The 19,132-nt window shown below is 40.1% G+C and overlaps 1 protein-coding gene across 6 annotated transcripts in view; it reads left to right on the top strand.

Moving 5' to 3' along the window:
* The window catches only part of Lrrc72 (leucine rich repeat containing 72), a 66,236-nt gene extending 48,576 nt beyond the window's left edge, over positions 1 to 17,660 (top strand). For 5 of the 6 annotated variants that reach the window (XM_031356911.1, XM_031356910.1, XM_031356909.1 and 2 more), the window contains 6 exons: positions 2,815 to 2,896; positions 4,318 to 4,428; positions 11,596 to 11,685; positions 13,086 to 13,238; positions 16,307 to 16,334; positions 17,282 to 17,660. In XM_031356911.1, the coding sequence (XP_031212771.1) occupies positions 2,815 to 2,896; positions 4,318 to 4,428; positions 11,596 to 11,685; positions 13,086 to 13,238; positions 16,307 to 16,334; positions 17,282 to 17,447 (630 nt within the window). In that variant the 3' untranslated portion in view covers positions 17,448 to 17,660. The remainder of the gene's footprint in view (positions 1 to 2,814; positions 2,897 to 4,317; positions 4,429 to 11,595; positions 11,686 to 13,085; positions 13,239 to 16,306; positions 16,335 to 17,281) is intronic. The other variant, XM_031356913.1, reaches the window with a different exon arrangement.
* Positions 17,661 to 19,132: the final 1,472 nt, after the last annotated feature.

Raw genomic sequence — 19,132 nt, 5'->3', positions numbered from 1 at the left:
AAAAAAAAAAAAAAAAAAGGAAATGATTTTACGGTTGGTAGTCAGCACAACTTGAGGAACTGTATTAAAGGGTTGCAACATTAGGAAGGTTGAAAACCCCTGCTCTAGAGAGTGCTTGCTTCATATCAGAGGCATGCTGGTCATTTCCCCGAGGGGTTTCCTAGAAGTAATTTCCATACTAGAGTTCATATAAATTATTAATAATGGTTAAATAACAAAAGAAAATTACTTGCTAGAATGTAATACAAACAGTGCCAAGCTTTGAATTAAGGTCTGTGACTTGTGAGTGTTGCACTAAGTGTATATTTTAGTATCATACAATTCATCTTTAGAGAAGAAAGTGTAGACTTTTAAAAGGTAACTGTGCTAGCAGTTTATTTTAATAATGACTTGAGGATCATAATCTTCTCATTCGATTTCTGGATCTAACAACCTGTGAAGATTCCATTTCATTTAAATTACATGAATTATACCGTGGAACCACCTCATTTCTTCCATCCCCATTAGTTTACAGTGGGCTTCTATGTGTTCTCCTGAGTTAGAGTAACCCCTTCCAGATACTCTTCCAGATTTATCTCTTGCCAATGCACTATTTACCTGAACATCTTCTTTGACATCAAATTGGGTGATATGTTCTTCTGTTCCATGTCTTTGAATAACTTCCCAGCATTGTCCCAATCTGGCCTTGTTCCTTTCCTTTCCACCTTATCTCTCTTACCTCAACACACAGAAAAATCTTAATATCTCAATAATCTTGACCCATAAATGTTAATATTCTTGGGAAAATCAAGGTTCTAACGCTTAGGTGAAGGTGTCAGAATTGGTAACATACTTTTTGTATGGATTAGTAATGCAAGAGAAATGAGCCTCAACTCATTTCCCTCATGAAGCCTCAAATGAGCCTTCATTGATGGATGAAAATATGTATTGGACAAGTGACTGAAAAACATCACAGTTTCCACTGGTGTGCATTTCCTGTGCTGGCAGTTATTATTAGAGCCGGGTGTGGTGAGGGGGAAGGAAAGAGGGCAGTGGATTCCAGCTGGGAGCCAGCAGGAAAGGCACAAAGAGATAGGAAGTCAAGTGGGACTCTTCCTTCCCTGTTTGGATGGCATCCCTCTGGCCTTTATGAAGCTGTGGCAGCGTTTAGTGCTTGTTGGCTGAGTGAGTGCTTGCACGATCTGGTAGAGGCAAGTCTGGGAAATGAGATGAATGGTATATGTGCCTTTTATGGCTTCATAGGTGGTGAGAGCTGCCAATATAAGAAGCTGAAGAAAACGTGTCCCAGAAAGCAGCCTCCATCCTTTGGATAGAACCTAAAATGGTTCTTCTGAACTAGAGTCTATAGAATTGACTCTATTCATGAAATGGTACAACAGGTCTCTCTCACCAAAAACAAAATAAAATAAGTTCATACTTAGAAGCAAGTTTTTCTATATTTATAAAGCATGAAAAACTTGATCAGTAATTATTTCATAAGGACCCTCTCCTTAGCAATATATAGCACTATATATACAATAGGAATATAGCATAAACCTATATTAAGTTTTATATATATATACACATATATATGTGTGTGTGTATATATATGTATATATATATATAGAGAGAGAGAGAGAGAGAAAGAAAGGCATGTATACATATTCACATACATATATGTATATATTGGACCTATGTTGAACAGTAAAGTAAATACGCCTAAATTTAGTTATCTGCTCCTCTTAAAATATATCTTCATCTGCCTTGTGCTTTACTATGTCTTACCGTAATTCAAAAAAAATAAGTCTTTGTAGGGGGGAGTTATAGAGCCAGTGAGATGACTCTGGGGTAAAGGCGCCTGCCACAAAGCCTGATGATCTGAGCTTAATTCCCAGGACCCACATGGTGGAAGGAGAAAAGCAAGCCATCCTCTGACTTCCACACAGGCACCCACGTATGTGTTCAAAAATAAATTAATTAAGGTGTAACAAAAAATTTTGATGAGATTTTTAAAGTAACAATGTTCTCTTTGCAGACGACACAAGACCTTAGTACTTGTGGCTTAGTACTGAGTACTAATATCATTCATGCACACACACGCACACACACATGCACGCATGTACACACGCACACACATATATGGCACTTAACAGTACCTCTGAGAAGTTTTCAACAGTATTTTTGCCTTTTTGAATTTTGAAACAAACCTTTAAAAGTAAACTATGGGCTGCAGGGCTGGAGTGATGGCCCAGTGATTTAGAGCACTTGCTGTTCTTGCAGAGGACCTTGATTCAATTCCCAGCACACACACAACCGCCTGTAACTCCAGCTTCATGGGATCTGGCACCAGACATGCAAGGAGTGCACATACACACACGCAGGAAGGTCAAAGAATGCTTTGTAGAAAATCTTCAGTTTTGTGAAAATGCACTATGACATGCTATGACTAGGATTTGCTGGTCTAGACCAGAAATGTATTGTGCCAAGAAGAAAGGATGTGGGGGCAAAAGGAAACTGCCACCCAGGCAGATGCTGGTGTGGCTGCGCATTAAGTAGAGAGCCTAGGCTCACAGTGACTGTGAAAGACTTGGTGTGGAAGCCCAGCGACACCACCCAGAGCAGCACAATAGAGGAAAGAGAAAGAAAATCTGGAGGCAGAAGTTGGGCTTAGCAGCACTCAGAAAACTTTGTTGTTGGGTTGGTTAAAAACACTATATCACAGCTATGAAAAAAAAAAAAATTCAGGTACATTGTAGCCCAGTTCAGTAATAATGGTTGTTAAAGGCCACACTTATGCTGTCTTGTGATTAGAAATATATCTTTCTTCACTTTCAGCTACATGGGATATCATTTTTAACTCGAAACTACTGTCTGAGCGAGCTGTATCTGAACAACAATGCAATATTTGAGATAGAAGGTACGTCTCAAACTTTCCTGGCTGATTGAATGAATTTTCACTTAAGTAATAACTCTCAACTGTAATGATTACAGACAGCATACAAAAATATCTTTCATCATGTCTACCAAAATATGTACTATTTTAAGTGTATATTTAAATTTTTAATAAGTTACACCTCGTTTAAAGTTCATTATTATATGTCTTGCTCAAAATTTCAATGGAGTGTTTTTACACTCACAACAGTCTACTACTGTACAGTTGAGCACAAACTAGCTACTGTGGAAACTAACCTTAGCAATATTTAGGAGTAAGAATAGATATAGGGGCTATACAGTGTCTTAAAATTTTTTTATGGGCTGTGATTTTATTAGCTGATTTCCTGTTTCCACCGACTTGATTTTATAATAGTCTCTAGGCTGACAGTTTTAAGCCACATATAAAAGTGCATTACAGGTCATGATCAGGAGACATGACAAATTGCTAGAGAAAGTACTTGACTTTAAACTATCAGATCATGAAACCAAAATGTCATAGATTTTTACCACCCATGATAAGCTCTTATATTGTTAAGGAAGAAAACAATCTAATTTAACTATGATGTCATTATCATACAGGTTCATCCCATTTTCATTTATGTTAAAAAATGAACTAAAATGTGCAATTCAGGAGAGCAAAAAAAAAAATGAAATAAATATATGGTTTCCCATTCAACAAATGGCTGAGCTATTTGAAGAAAAAAATGCACTGAATGGGCTAGATACCGTTCTTTGATTTGCATTATAATTCTAAGTAACACTGGTTCACACGTGCAGGCACTGGTATCACACCAAACAAGAACAAAGATAACTCAAACTGGACATTGAAACAAGCAAAATCATTGCCACAGAAAAAGGACTAACATGGCAACAGGAGCAAGAAATGACTCTCTACCCCCACAGGACACTCCATCTTTATTGCTCTATGCTTAATCACAATTCAGGATATCATTAATGGGCATTTCTCACCAGCTATAATGCATTCTCTTGCTTAGTTACAATGTACTGTTTAAAAGAAAAAAAAGCATCTGCCATTTGTCAATTTAAAAAGTAAATTTCAGGCTGGTGAGATGGCTCAGTGGGTAAGGGCACTGACTGCTATTCCGAAGGTCCTGAGTTCGGATCCCAGCAACCACATGGTGGCTCACAACCACCCATAATGAGATCTGACGCCCTCTTCTGGTGTGTCTGAAGAGAGCTACAGTGAATTACTGATTGGGCCGGAGCGAGCAGGCCAGCAGAGGTCCTGAGTTCAATTTCCAGCAGCCACACACATGATAGCTTATGGCCATCTGTACACCATAAATAAATAAAAATAAATCTTAAAAAAAAATAAAGATTAAAAAAAAGTAAATTTCATCCAAAAAATGTTGACAACCTTGCAAAAATATTCTTGTTTTTTAGGCCTGCATAATTTGCCTTCACTGAATATTCTCCTGTTGCACCATAATGAGCTAACAAACATCGATGCTACTATGAAGGAGCTAAAGGGAATGCAGAATCTGAAGACCCTAAGTACATACTATGTGTCTATGCTATATATCTACAAGCTAAGACAGGGATAGTACGGCACATTTGTTTTCCTTTCTGAAGTTCAAGCTTTGAGAAGCAGGCTATGCCATGGAAGCCTAGCCCATTCTCTAGAATGTGACTAGACTTTATCCTTTTTAAACACATACTTTTCAAAATAATTATTGTAGATTGATAGGCCATGTAAGATGAAAAACGACAAAAGTAACAAACGGGCATGTGTGTATCCAAATCTACTCTTTTGGCTTTAGCACAAGAGTAGGTTGTATCATTCATGTTATAGGGCCATCCCTAACAGGTACATATGTAGAGGCAGAGGTGAGAGGGTCACCATTCTTGAGTAGGATTATATCCACTCAGGGCCAGGAGAGGAGGGAAGCCAGGTTGATGGGTGATATGGAAGGGATATGGCATATTTAGGGGAGTGATAAAAGTTTTAAAGTTGACTGGGGATAATAAGTGGTTCAAATCCTTGCATATAATGAATATTCATTACTTGTGAATCTTAGTGAGTAAATAAATATGACATGAGATACATAGAAATTAAGTAAGTTAGCAAATAACAAGACTGTCAAAGACTTCAAATACATGAGAACAGCCTTCATTCACATCCATTGAGTCATGTCCAACAAGACACTGGCTGTTGAAATAAAAAGCAATATATGTATTTAGGAATAGATTAAAAAATGGCCAATAGATCAAAAATGGTCTCGATAGGCTATAGCTTGAAGGGTTAATGAACATGCACACAACTGCAAGGCAGGCAGAGGAGTCCAGGTGTGACAGAGAGAAGGCCTTGCAGACCTCAGCCAAGAGACCTCTGCTCGTCAAAAGACAGGCATCGTCTCTTTTTCATCTTTCAGAACTGCCTGAATCTATGGAAACTAGTATTGATAGTCTGGTCAGATAGATGTTGATAGTAGAGGGTCTGGTCAGGTCAGCAGGTAGATAGCCTAAGGCTTCTGCAGCTGCTCACTATTACGAGAAATATCTCAGTGCTTAAGGAAAAATTACTTCTGCAACTGAAAGTAGACTTAAAAATCCAAATAGTAAAAAATCGCAAAGTCTTTGGCAAGTCCATGATTACTTTAGAGACGTACTAAGGTCACCTACCATTAGGTGAATTCTGATTTTTCCATCAGAGACTTGGATAGGCCTGCCTGTTTGTCTAATCCTTTCATGTAAATCAAATATTTCCACAATGAAAGGAGCATGTTAGGCACAGACATCTCTTTTATCTTTGTTTTTCTTAAAAAAAAAAAAAAAAAAAAAAAAAAAAAAAAAAAAAAAAAAAAAAAAAATGGGTTCATGGCTACCACCTAGAATCTCTTCAAACACTGAGAGAACTCTCCCAAACAATTCTTAAGAAAAAAATCTCTTGTCACTAATGTGAGTTTGAAAGAGGAAAGCCAAATTGTGGTATATGTAGGATGTAAATAAAATAATTAAGAAGTTGCCTAAAGCCTAGAAACTCTGCAAAGAGATAGATAGAGCCAATCCAACTGGTGCCTTAAATAATCACCACTAGGTGTCTGGCGCCTTCGCTTTTAAGATAGTATTCTCTTGCGTTGGTGAAGATACAAGGCTTAGGGATTTACAAAGTACTAGTGTTGAAACACATCCATGCCTTGTTTTATTGACCTGATCATTGATTGATTGATTGATTCAATGTTTGCAATTGATTCATTTTGTGCCTGGGGAATCACTGGTTCACCACCTGCTTCTTGTATCGATGCCAAAGTAGAAGAGAAACTTTATCTGGCTTCCTATTGGGTTTTCAATTTTATAACTTGAACCCTAACTACTTAGGTTCGTGAAGGAGCACGGTGCAAAACTATTTGTACAATTTGCTGTGTGTAAAACTCAAATCACTTAAGCAAACTTTCACTGTAAGACAACATACAGAGAATAGTATACAATGTTGGCCTTAGTATGAAACAAAGCTGTACACTGAACCAAGATGCCTAGTTCAGAACTTAAGGTACCTGAAATCCAACCCATCCTACTTGTCAGAGGTACATCTAAGCACACAAGTGCCCTGGCCGGTCAGGATTAGGGATGAAATGCTCACACTCTTCAAAGGCCAGTCTGGTAATATGATATCCATGTTATTACTTGTTGTGACAGTTAAAATTCCCTTTATTAAAACTGTGATGACATCATTCAAGTTACAGTAACATGTCCTACCTGAGAAGCTTGTCATGGGGTCATTTCTTTGAATTCAATTTTAAAAAAAAAGCGCTTTCTGGAAATGCATGGTAGCATTTGATCCCATGGCCCAGTCTGGTTGCAGACAAACAGTTTGCACCCAGGAAATGCTTAACTAGCATTTGAGCAGTGATATCCGCAAGCTAGGTTCTTAGGAGCTTCATTTGCTGTCTGAGAATAGACTCTGCTCATCAAAATGAGAAAACTGTACACTGTCAAAAGTAAGAAAACCATGTAAAAATCTAAAGTGTTCCTACTCCAGTCTCAAGTTCTTCTGAGGGTGAGAAAACAGCCCAGGGCTAAGGCTCCAACCCATTCAGCACTGCACCCTCCTCTGGCATTTATGAGAAAAACTGCCAGCAATTGCCCATGAGACTGAGGGGCTGGGAGCCTCAGGGAGGCCTGAAGCCAGCAGCAGAGTGTGAGGTCCTGGTGCCTGGAATTCCTGTCTTCCAGGCCAGGCAGGGCCCCACCTCATCTCTCCAGGAGGTCTACCTCTCCACACCCTCTTGGTGCAGGTCTCTCCTCCTCTCAGCTCTGTCTTCCAGACTGCAAAAGGGAATCCTGCTACGTCTCAGCCCACTGCACCAAAATGAGTTCCTGTCCCCGTCGTCGGTCTGTCTGCTCCTTTACCAGCATGTCTTACTTAGGATTTCTATTGCTGCGATGAAACACCATGACCAAAGGCAAATTGGAGAGGAACGGGTTTATTTGGCTTATACTTCTGCATCACAGTTCATTACTGAATGAAGTCAGGACTGGAACTCAAAGAACACAGAAACCTGGAGGAGGCAGGAGTTTAATGTAGAAGAAGTCTTGTTCCTCAAGGCTTGCTCAGCCTGCTTTCTTTTAGATCCTAGGACCACCAGCCCAGGGATGGCACCACCCACAATGAACTGGGCCTTCCCACTAATAAGGAAAATACCCTGCAGGCTTGCCTACAGCCAGATCTATGGAGACATTTTCTCAGTTGGGGTTCCCTCTTTTCAGGTAACTCTAGCTGTGTCAAGTTGCCAGAATACAAGCCAGCACACAACAGTAAGTGAAAGCCATTAACAAGGTCCTTAACCCATTCTCTTGCTCCTTCTCCATTTCACTAAACACACTTAGCAATTAGACCTCCCTAGTGGAGCCTCAGAGACAATCTCCAACATTCTCTCTTCTTGACACCAGCAATTAGCTAGTCTCTGCCTTTGACAAAAGGCAAGGGGAGGGTCACTGGGACGTAGGGTGGACCTCAAGGCCTCTTCTTCTGAGCCTATCTGTAATGCCCTTGAGGGTGAGCCTCTTCCAACAAGACGATCTACCAAGCAAAAGGAACTCCTAGGTCTCTCCCAGACACTCAAGTGAGATAGACAATGTTCTGCTCACTCCACTTCCCAGCCCTGCTCTATCCCAGTTTTCCTATCAAGTAAAGGATGATTGCCTTAGTGCACTGTATGGTAGCCCAGAAATTTCAAAGCAGAGAAGGCTAGCAGGAGAGATGGTGATCCAGCTTCACAGGACCTCAAAATCCACATCTGATTATTGATAAGCAACCTGAACTTCCTTCCATGGGGTGATGTTTTTAATTCCTTTGTTTTCATTTTTACCATCTATTAAAACTGGTTTGTTGATCATATCATTTTTTTCCCACTTGAGACAAGGTCTCACGTGTAGCCGAGGCTGACATCTACCTCCAATTGTAGCCAAGGATGACCTTGAACTTCTGATCCTTTTGCCTCCACCTCCATTGTGCTTTGATTACAGGTGTATTTTACTACACCTTTTTTTTCTTTTTTAATGTAATGCTGAAGATTGAACTCAGGACTTCATGCTGGGCAGGCCTTGTAGCTACTGAGCTACAAGCCCAACCCATATCAGCTTTTGTTTTTTCTAAAGTGCTTTAAGAATATTTGGGTCCTTGGGCTGGAAAGATGGCTCAGCCAAGGCTCACAACCAAAAGGACATAGCTATTTGGATCTGTTACCATGAGGACTTTTAAGTTCTGCTTTAAAAAAAAAATTAAATCAACAGGAGCCAATTATTTAGATGACTCTATCATTTTCTGTCTTCCTCTTGTCTTTCATTGAGAAATCTCCACACGTGTGACTCATCTAACGCAAGCTGCTTCGGTAGAGTGGCAGGGACATTGTGATATATTATTGGGTAAATGTAAATTGCTTAGACTCTGACTTCCCAATTAAGATAAGCAAGACAGTGCTGGCGCCACTGAGGTGTACTTCATAAGTAGCCTAGAGGGATAGGTGGATTAAATAGTATTAACCTATTGAAAGTGAAAGTGTAAGCGATTTTGCTTCATAGCCGCTACAGGAATGTGCCCATACATCACACAAAGCTTTCAGAACACTCAGACACAGGAAACTGATTTCATATCTCAGAAACTTAATGTATGGTAATTTAAGGACCAGCCATCCAAAATACATAAATCCAAGGTGTTTAATTCTTAACTAGCATAGATGGTGTGGGGGTGGGAGAAGGGGGGGTAGAGAAAGACTTGAAAATAAGATGGCTTCCTTCTAAAATGTGAGAGCTAGAAAAAATTGAAAGAAAAGGTTGAACTATCTTCCATATTATTTACTTTTGATCTCTGACACATAGTTTCTGTATAAGATGAGTTGGGCAATACACCACCGTGAGCATGGCCTTTTATTACCTAGAAGCCTTGCTGGCAAGCCAAGTGGCACTATTCTGAATGTGGTGCTTTATTTAGCTGCAGAGAATTGTTTGTCTTACAAGCATGAGGGCCTGAGTCCTGTCCCTAGAACCTATCAAAGCTAGACTGTGGTGTGCACGCTTGTGATTTCGGCACTGGGCAGCGCAGCAAGGAGGATCCCTTGGGTCCCCAGACTAGGCTAACTGGTGAACTACGGGTCAGTGGAGGGCCTGTCTCACAGGAGGTGGACCAAGGTTGTCCTCTAGCCTCCACACATGTACACACTCTTGCACTGGCACACACACACCAACACACACACATACACACACACACAAGCATAGTGAAAGTTTAAGAAAAAAATTATTTGAGTACAGATTAAAAAATTCCAGGAAAAGAAGTGAAATAGTAATGTTCTCAGAGGTAAAGAGGATGTGGACCACCAAGGGTAAACACCCATCGCTGAAAGATGCTAAGAGATTTCCCATAAGCATCACAAGCAGGCAGCTTGGCTGCCCAGTGGCTCTAATAACCATATAAACAGGGTGGGAGTGGGGTGATGAGGCATCAGCTCTGATATTTACTCTTAAAGGAACATAACACAAGAGAGTCACTGGGAAGCTCACTTCTGCTCTAAAAGGGTGGGCGACTTTTTCCTCCTTCAGAATTCTCAGTAAAGCCAATCTTGTTTCGCTTTTATGTCCCTGAGGAGGGACTGAAGCTATCTTGTGTGATCTCTGTGGGCCTTCTCAGATTGGTCCTTATTTCTGGTTTGATGTGTATCTATGCAGTTACCTGGTCCGTACTGACAATCATTTGTTTCTGCTTTGCATTCCTTTCAGAGTAAATATTAGACGTGTTTCCTGTCGTTGTTACTGAAGTCTGGAGTTTTTCCTTTGTCATTTTCCCTTACCCCCTCAATAAGTACCCATCTGCCTGGCTACTGGGTCTACATCTCCATTTTTCTTTCCTCTTTCCTTTAACTAGTTGTAGTTGTACAGCAGATCTCTTCCATTGTTACTTCATATCCCTTTAAAGCTCCTGTAAGGATTCGAATAGCCAGAAAAGCTTGTGTTGATAAAACCCACATCTCAATGTCTTATTACTGACAGAGAATACATCCAGGTATTGTTTTTCTTCAGTTTTCAATGAGTTTTAATTGTTTTTTTCAAACATGCCTCTCCGATCTCCTTTATGTTGCAAACTATGCATTTTAAATGTTAATCAGTTTTTCTGGGCTTCTGGTGCTTGATATTATCATCCCTTTATTAAAAGCCTCTGTGTTTGATGAATAGTCTACAGAGCAGTACTCTTAAATTTAACCAAAGAGTAAAGGAACCGCATTTCATTGGTGGTGGTGGTTGGGGGGGGATCGGGGGACACAGCTGTGTGGCAGCTGGAGCCCTTCGCTCTGCTGCCATCTAGTGGTTTCCTGCTTCATGTGTTTTTTTTTTTCAGAAGAATTTCAGATGGCACACAGGAAAAAAAAAATCACACAAACTTCATTTCTCAATTAACGTTATCAGAGGATGAACAGATAAAATATGTCACTAGAAAATAAAACATTCAAAATGTCTAACTGAAGCATTGTATAAATGTCCCTCCGTGCCGATTACGAAGGATGATCACTTCAGATGCGTCAGGATCTGTACCTCTCCCACGCAGCCCTTCTGTCTTGCAGAGTTAGGTTCATTACCCATCCCTGAGCCACACAAGTCTTGCAGAGGGGCATGAGATGAGTCATAGCACCCACATCGCTGTAGCTCGTGCTGAGATCTCCAAGTGCTGCTGGCATGGGCATCCTCTGAGCATAAGGACAGTGAGGTTCAGGAAGAAACCTGTTAGGACCGTGTACCACATTACCCAACTCCCCCAACCCCATTACTCCTGAGACCAGAATAACTCCAAGTGATATTTTGTGAAAAGCAGACTCAAGACTTTCATAGTGCTAGCATCTTGTTCTTCCATGGCCAATTTACCTATGGACATTCCTCTTTTGTGCCAGATCTGGGTGAACCTAGTGCTGTTTCTAATGGACAGTGGCAACCAGTGAACTTTGACCGACTGAATTCAACAGATAGTAAAATACGTGGTTCTCAAAAAAATAAAAATAAAAATACATGGTGCTCTAAATAAAGAAATGCATGCTGAGGCTGTAGCCAGATAACAGGCACAACTGCTCCCCCTGCAGTGGTTATCCTTGTACAGTCCACAAGTCTTCGCCTTCTGTCTTCAGAGGTGGTAAAAGGAATTAATTGTCTGACATCTTGTTTTGTATCCTTCCTTTGCAGGTCTGTACCAAAACCCTTTATCCCAATATAACCTCTACCGTTTGTATATGATCTACCATCTTCCGGGACTGGAGCTGCTTGATCGGAAGCGTAAGGATGCTTTAGAAAAAAAAGAGAGAAAGGAAGGAAGACAGGGAGAGAGGGAGGGAAGGAGGGAGGGAGGGAGAGAGAGAGAAAGAGAGAGAGAGAGGAGAGAACACCTTGTAAAAGAGCACTATTGTTTATGTGGATATGTGTTTGCTTACATACATGAACTACAGACATTCCTGGTACCCTCAGAGGCCTGAAGATGTTGGATCCCCTGCAAAGTTACAGATGGTTGTGAGCTGCCTCGTGGGTGCAGTGAATGGAAGAGCAGCCAGTGCTCTTAACCACTGAGCCACCTCTCCTGCTCTTGATGTCAAATTGTTTACCTCCTGACACTTTGATTGATTGAGTTCTTTCTCTCTCTCTCTCTCTCTCTCTCTCTCTCTCTCTCTCTCTCTCTTTCTTTCTTTTTTAATTTTTTATTTTTGTCAAGACAAGGTTTCTTTGTGTAGCCCTAGCTGTAAACCATGCTGGCCTTGAACTCACAGAGATTAGCTTGCCTCTACTTACCAAGTGCTGGAATTAAAGGTGTGTACCTCCACCACCAGGCTCAACACTTTGTTTTATCACAAAAATGATTTATAGAAAATTTCTTAAAATCTAAATTCTAAGTCATCTTCTTTGAAATTCTGTAAGTTCATATTATTAAAGTTGGCATATTCAACAGTGACTTATATATACATATGTATATGTATATGCATATGTGTGTATACACACACACACACATATATATATATGCATGTATTGCATTGTGTACTTTTGAGGCCTAATTCACCCAAGTACAATATGATCTATCCCTTATCCCATTATCTTGCTAGCTGTAAAGACTATCCTTTATCCTTTAGGGGTTGTTACTGTGAAAGTCTGCCTATGAGGATATATCAAGACCTGACTATCTCCTTTCCAGCAGTAGTGAGGGAATGTAGAGTGTCTCCTGTGGTCATGTCAGTCATATGCTAACCTGTCCTAGGAAGCCTCAGGAGTGAGCTCGACCACAGGACTGAGTGCCGCTATGACAGGAGGGTATCTATTGAGTGCTTGTATGACTGGATTAATAACTGAAATCTCTTCACATAATGTTTCAACAAGATTGTCATACATAAGTTAAATCTAGTTCTGTGTGTGTGCATGTATGTATGTTTGTTGGAGCACACTCATATGTTGATGCACGTGCAAATTGTGTGTGTGTGTGTGTGTGTGTGTGTGTGTGTGTGTGTGTGGTATCAGAGGTTGACACTGTTTTCTTTGATCTCTCCCCTCCTCATGTATGGAGGCAGGGTCTCACCTAAACCAGAGCTCACGGATTTGGCTGGTCAGGCAAGGCAGATTGCTCAGATTTTTTTTTTTTAAATCACTCTGTATGCATTTGTTAATTCTAAGTATTATCTCTTTTCCTTTATTAGAAATTACAGAGAAAGAGAGAAGGTCTATGATTACCATTTTTAACCATAAAAAAGCTCATGTCATTCAGTCAGTAGCATTTGGAAAAAGAGCAGATGTCTCATGGAACCCCAAGTTACCAATAAAGCAAAAGCAAGCCAAGAAACTTCCCCCAGGTACAGTGCAAAAACAAAACTCAGTAAGCTGGAAGGACACTTTATTGCAGTAATAACTGTAACTTTCCTGTATAGTAAAGCACCTTCTAATTAATTTCCAATATTGCATCTTAACTTCATATTTCCCCTGTTCATACAGTGAATAATGTAATTTTCACTTTCCCTCACCCAGTGTTACACGATTCAGTATGACAATAGTGAGGGGATGCCTGATGCCCTTGTCCAGTATCCAGTGAAGGAAAAATATAAAAATAAAAGCAGAAGCTATCATTGCTCTTACCAATGACACAAGAGAGTTTTCTCAATGATGGGTAAACTCTTTTATGATATAGGGGAAATATTAAGAAGAAATGAAGATAATTTGCACTTTTACCAGCCAGAAATTAGCAATATAATATTTTGGTTACACTCACACCCAAGGCGTTACATAGAAATATTACAAATAATTTCAGTTACATTTCATTAGTTGGCACATATTTTATATACCATAAATCCAAACAGATTTATTTTCTCACATAGAAAAGGACACAGCCATAAGGTACATGGAGTTAACGTAGAGTTCTGTGACACTGAAAAGAGCCTTGACAAATTTATCTATGTAATGTTAAAGCTATGGTGCCACATGGGGACAAAATTAAAACACAAATTGGAAAAAGCCTTGAGACATGTAACAGGTGGAAGCTGATCCTCACAATCCCAGACAGGCTTCCAGAACTCAATTTGTGTAATCACAGTAGGAGAACGAAGGGTGATGCCAGGCACAAAGTGCTGGCCTAGCATGCCCAAAGTAGGTCTGATCTCCAGCACGATCAGAGAAACAAAACAAAACCAGAAACTCTTAGCAGATTAGCACACGATGCGTTCCTACATCGGGAGGTCTGAGATGGGATGATCATGTGTTCCAGGTCAGCCTGAGCTATGGAATAAGATCCTGTAAGACCAACACATAAAACCAACAAAACTCACAGTGGGCTGGGGAGATGGGCAGTGAGTAACTTGCTTGTTAGACAAACATGAGACCCTGAGTTCAGATTCCCAGGACCAAGAAAAACCCCACAGAGTGACAGCGTGTGCCCATAACTCCAGCACTGGGGGAAGAAAGGCCTCGAGGAGACAGCCAGATCCCCAAAGCTCACTGGCAGTTGAGCTGAAAAAAAAAAAAATAAATGAGTTCAGTCCCATGAGAGACCTTGTCTCAAAGATAAGGTGTTGAGGGATGGAAGATGACAAGATGACACCTAAAGTGGCTTCTGGCTCTGCCAATGCACAGACAAAGTGTGTGTAGCTACATACACATATACATCATCTCCATCTATGCACATGCAAGTGAATGCACCTACACAGACACCAACACACACACACACACACACACACACACACACACACACACACACACACTTAAATCCAAATAAAATAAAACCCCAGTAGATAAAATGACAAATGGTACAAACTTTCTAAAATGTAAGAAATGGATACAGTAAGTAGCTTCATTTATTGCCAAAGAAGGGCAACCCAAAGCAATAAGATAGCATTTTCATCCAACATGGAGGGAAAAAACTTTAAAGGATAAAAATGAGAAAATAAAAGCACAGTGCATGCTGTTTATGAAACTATGAACTAGGTCAACTGCCTTTGAGACCAGACTGCAGTACCTTTCAGCATATAAAATGTGCAAGCTATTTGACATACACAATTTTGAACGTAATTTGAAATCTTTTCTGTGAGAGTATGTGCACACATGGGTAAGAAAACCATGAGACTGCTTCGATGCCTTTCTATAATAGTAAATGCAGAAGAGACATCTGATAATTAGTCATGGGAAATACTGTGTTACTGGACATTCACACAATGCAAACTATCCCAGTAGAGACTTATCCCATGATATATTTGTAGTATTTAAAAACATAAACTTGTAATGTGGGGTGATAACTGAGCATTGTGTGGAGTGTATGTCATGCATGCACATGACTGCAAAGGGATGCACAACTGTGAGCACACATGTAGACACTAGATTGGGACACTGGGTGTCTTCTTCTATTGCTCTGTGTTCTCACTGAACTTGGATGGTCACCATTAAAATGGTGGTTTTTCAGGTCAGAGGGAGAAAGGAGAAGATCGGGGTCAAAGCAAAGTTCCAACTGTTCATGTTGACCCAATTCTGGAGATTTAATGTCACATAACTATGGTTAGCAATCTGCTAAAATATACACACCCCAAAACCAAAATGGTAGCCATGTCTAATGCCAGATAAGTGAACTATGGAACTATGTATGTAATATGTAACTGTGGCTATTATTTCACAATGTGTGTGTGTGATAATATCTAGTAGCATGCCATAAATATGTATGATTGTTACTTTTCAATTGCATCTCAATAACACCATGGAGGGGGGGTAAAGATCCTGGGGAGAGAGGAAAGAACGGGAGACTTGGGCAGCCACTTGAAAAGGCATGGTGCCACAGTCTCTTGGCTGTCCCCTCTCTTGTGGACTGGCAAGAGCTCCCACTGAAGGCTTTAGTGACCCAACAGGTGCGGATAAGTTCTGTCTTTGGCCTGGCACCAGACATTCTGAAGAGGAATAAACAAAGCTGTGCAGACTGAGAGCTACCCTGAGAGCTCCAGGCTATGGGGTCTGGTCCTTCAGCACTAAAGCTCTGGAAGATGGAGTCTTGTGATCTGGGATTTGTTTATTCTTTCTTTGAAGTTCATGCCAAGAGTCCAAATGGCTGAGATGGCCTTAAAGACTTGTTCTGAGTACTCATCAGAAGTTTCTTCCACGTATGAACCTTGCTTATAAACTGGACAATGGAGTCCACCCAGTTGGATTGCCCTTGGCAGCTAAGATGATTCAGCATACTGTTCTCAGGCCTTTGAGATTTGCCGCATATTAAACACTACCCCAAAGTCTAAAGTAAAATGCCTTACCTATTGGAAATATTCAGTTTTGTATGAGTTATAAAGGCTTTTTTTTTTCTTTGCCAGTTTTCTTGAAAAGCCAACAATAATCTCATTATGTTTAAGTGCTGACCAAATGTTTGAAAAGAACTAATTTGGAATTTTATTTTTAGATTTTGCATTTGCGGACAATGTTGACAAGTAAGTGTTTTCTTGTTTGTTTTTACTTCTTTCTTTTTATTAACAGACTCTTTTATACTTGTTTCATCTCTAAATTATTCCTATCTTTTAAAATAGATTTTAATTAATTAAAAGCTATTAGCCTTTCAATAGATAGAAAAATGATTGTTTTTCTTTGACAAATGAGTTCCAGCAATGTGTTCAGATTTGGTATGTTCAGGCTTTATATATGATTATCATAACCTCAAGTATGTGAGCAGGTGTTTAGATTCATAAAATATTAAAACTTGTTAAGAACTATTAGCTATTCCAAATGAGAAACTTTGTTTGTTTTGCTTTGCCTCTACATTCATTCAGTAAAGTCAATTATCATATAGATTAACATTTTACATCTACTAGAATTTACATTTCCCAAAGCAAACAGTTCATTAATTCTACAGAGGACATTTCAAATTCATGAATACTAGTGAACTTTAAAACCATTACTTTTCTAAGTATGAATGTTTTCTTTAGATTCAATGTTTAAAAAGTATTCCTATGATATAAAAAATATGTACAAAAATAACTTCAAATAAAATGTTTACAATATTAATATGCATGATGCCAAAAAGTATTTCCAGTTCATCGTTTAGCAGTTTTCCACTAGGCATACATGAGCATGGGAGACTTTTATAATAGATCCTGAAGCATACCCAGACACAACACTTTAAAAATAAACCATACACACAATAAAAGTTGTGTCCCTTGGCCTGAAAGCCATGTCCGTAAAGTTCACAATTTTGGTGAGAACTTATGCGATTTATTCATTTAAATAAAAACTTCAGGGCTCTAGGTGTGCTCCAGAGGTAAATAAAGCACTTCCCTAGGAAGCCTAAGGCCCTAGTCACCACGCTCCATACACAGGGTCGGTCACACAGGAAGTCACGCTGTTCAGACACCTGTTTTTGATATAATTGCTACCTTCGCAGGACAATGTTTGATGACCCTGAAGATGCTGTGTTTGTAAGATCCTCGAAGAGATCGCTGATGGCCTTTACCTCCATGAATTGGAACACCGTTCTAACGCGAAGTGAAAAGTATGACAGGAAGAAAAAGAGCTTGACCGCAGAGATGCTCATGCTTTCCCTGCGGTGACAGCACTTCCCGAAATCCTGGCGCTGCTCACTTACATGTTAAGACACTCCCGAGATTTAGCTCCTTAGACATTTGTTGCTACCTGAAGTTTTAAAATAGAAGACTTAATGGTGAAAAATATTTCCTATACTATAAGTTTCGTAATGTAAAACTTGTATATGTTACCCACATGTAAAAAATAAAACCATTTTTTCCTTCCAGCCACTTACTTCCCAACAGTAATGACTCTGAGATTACTTATTAATAAATACCTAGCCCATACCCTTCAGCTTGTTCTCTTGCTCTTAATTTATTATCCCTTTTATTCTAACCTAGGTTCAACTACATGGTTGGTTCCTTCTCCTTTTTACATCTGTCTCCTCAAAGTTCCTGGGGGGCAAATCTCCCTTTTTATTTTAACCTGAATTCATTTTCTTGCTGGTTTACATGTCACCTCAGCATTCAGGGATGAATCTCTCATGTCGGTGACTAATTCCCAGAATTCTTTCTATCCCCAATGGGATATCCTCATAAGCCATTTTATTGACAAGTAATGCTTATAAGAGATTCTCTCTACACTTATGGATATAGGACTCTATGCAAATTCTAAGTGTAAAACTCAATATATTTCCCCCAAAATATACAAGGTTCTGTAACTGGCACTATGATCAAGTAATAGAGCATTACCAAGTCTCTAAAAGCCCCTTCCGCCTGTTAGCGGGCACTGCCCACACTTCCGTACTACCCACTGTCCTGACTTCTAGGGAGCAAATTAATTCTGTGTATTTGTGAACATCATACAAATGCAGTCACGGAGGATGAACACTGTGTGTGTGGCTTCTTGCACTTGTTGTCCCAAGACAGCTGTGTGTGTTGTTGCCATGGTGATGGCTCTGCCTTTCCCATTGCCACACAGCAGCCCCTCACAATTCAACTAGCCAGGACACTGCTTTCACATCTCTGGGACGTTTGCCAGATCTGGGTGGAGGCTAATGATGTTGGACCAGCCTTGCCAAAAGTCCAGTGCTGGAGAATAAAGAAACTAGGCAGCCTTTACAACTGCCTAGTGCCAAGTGGAGAAAAAAAATAACTTGCTATCATTGCTGGCTTCTCTAACTTAAAAGCTCTGTGAGAAGCTTATAAAAGGCAGCGGCATTTCTCCCTCTCCTGTATGCTCAGAGAATACGGCACGCTGGAATTGTAGGCTGACATCATAGAGGGCAAGACCTGACAGCTGAAATAGTCTATCAGCACTTGATACTCTATGCCTGGCCCGAGTCGGAACTTTCAGGTGGTGTTCCTAAGTCAGGTAGGATGAGGAACAATTTGTGCATCTGTGTGTAGGTGTTTGATATCGTGGTAAGAGTGTTGTGTGGTGGTCAATGCTAAGTGATAGATGGAATCAGCATGTTCTCTTACTCTTCCCCTGATTGCTTTGGGGGAATCCAGGCACTGTATCGTGACCCCTCTGTTTTCTGGAGAGACTCATGTCTTGTGTGAGCCTCCAAGAGGATGCTGAGTAGTTTCACAGGTTCTTTAGCAAGATCACACAGACGCAGCAGAGGTCCACTTGGTCTTCAACTAGTCCTTGATATTCTGCGGCACCTGTCCTCATATTGAACATCTTTACTTCATAACTGAGGCTGCTCATAATGTGCTAAGCTCAAGCAGAACCTCCCAGTAACAATACAGAGGGCAGGTGTGTG

This window comes from Mastomys coucha, unplaced genomic scaffold, assembly GCF_008632895.1.
Source record: "Mastomys coucha isolate ucsf_1 unplaced genomic scaffold, UCSF_Mcou_1 pScaffold6, whole genome shotgun sequence".
NCBI lineage: Eukaryota > Metazoa > Chordata > Mammalia > Rodentia > Muridae > Mastomys > Mastomys coucha.
The sequence above is the reverse complement of the archived record's forward strand: the minus strand, read 5'-3'. Positions and strand labels throughout refer to the sequence as shown.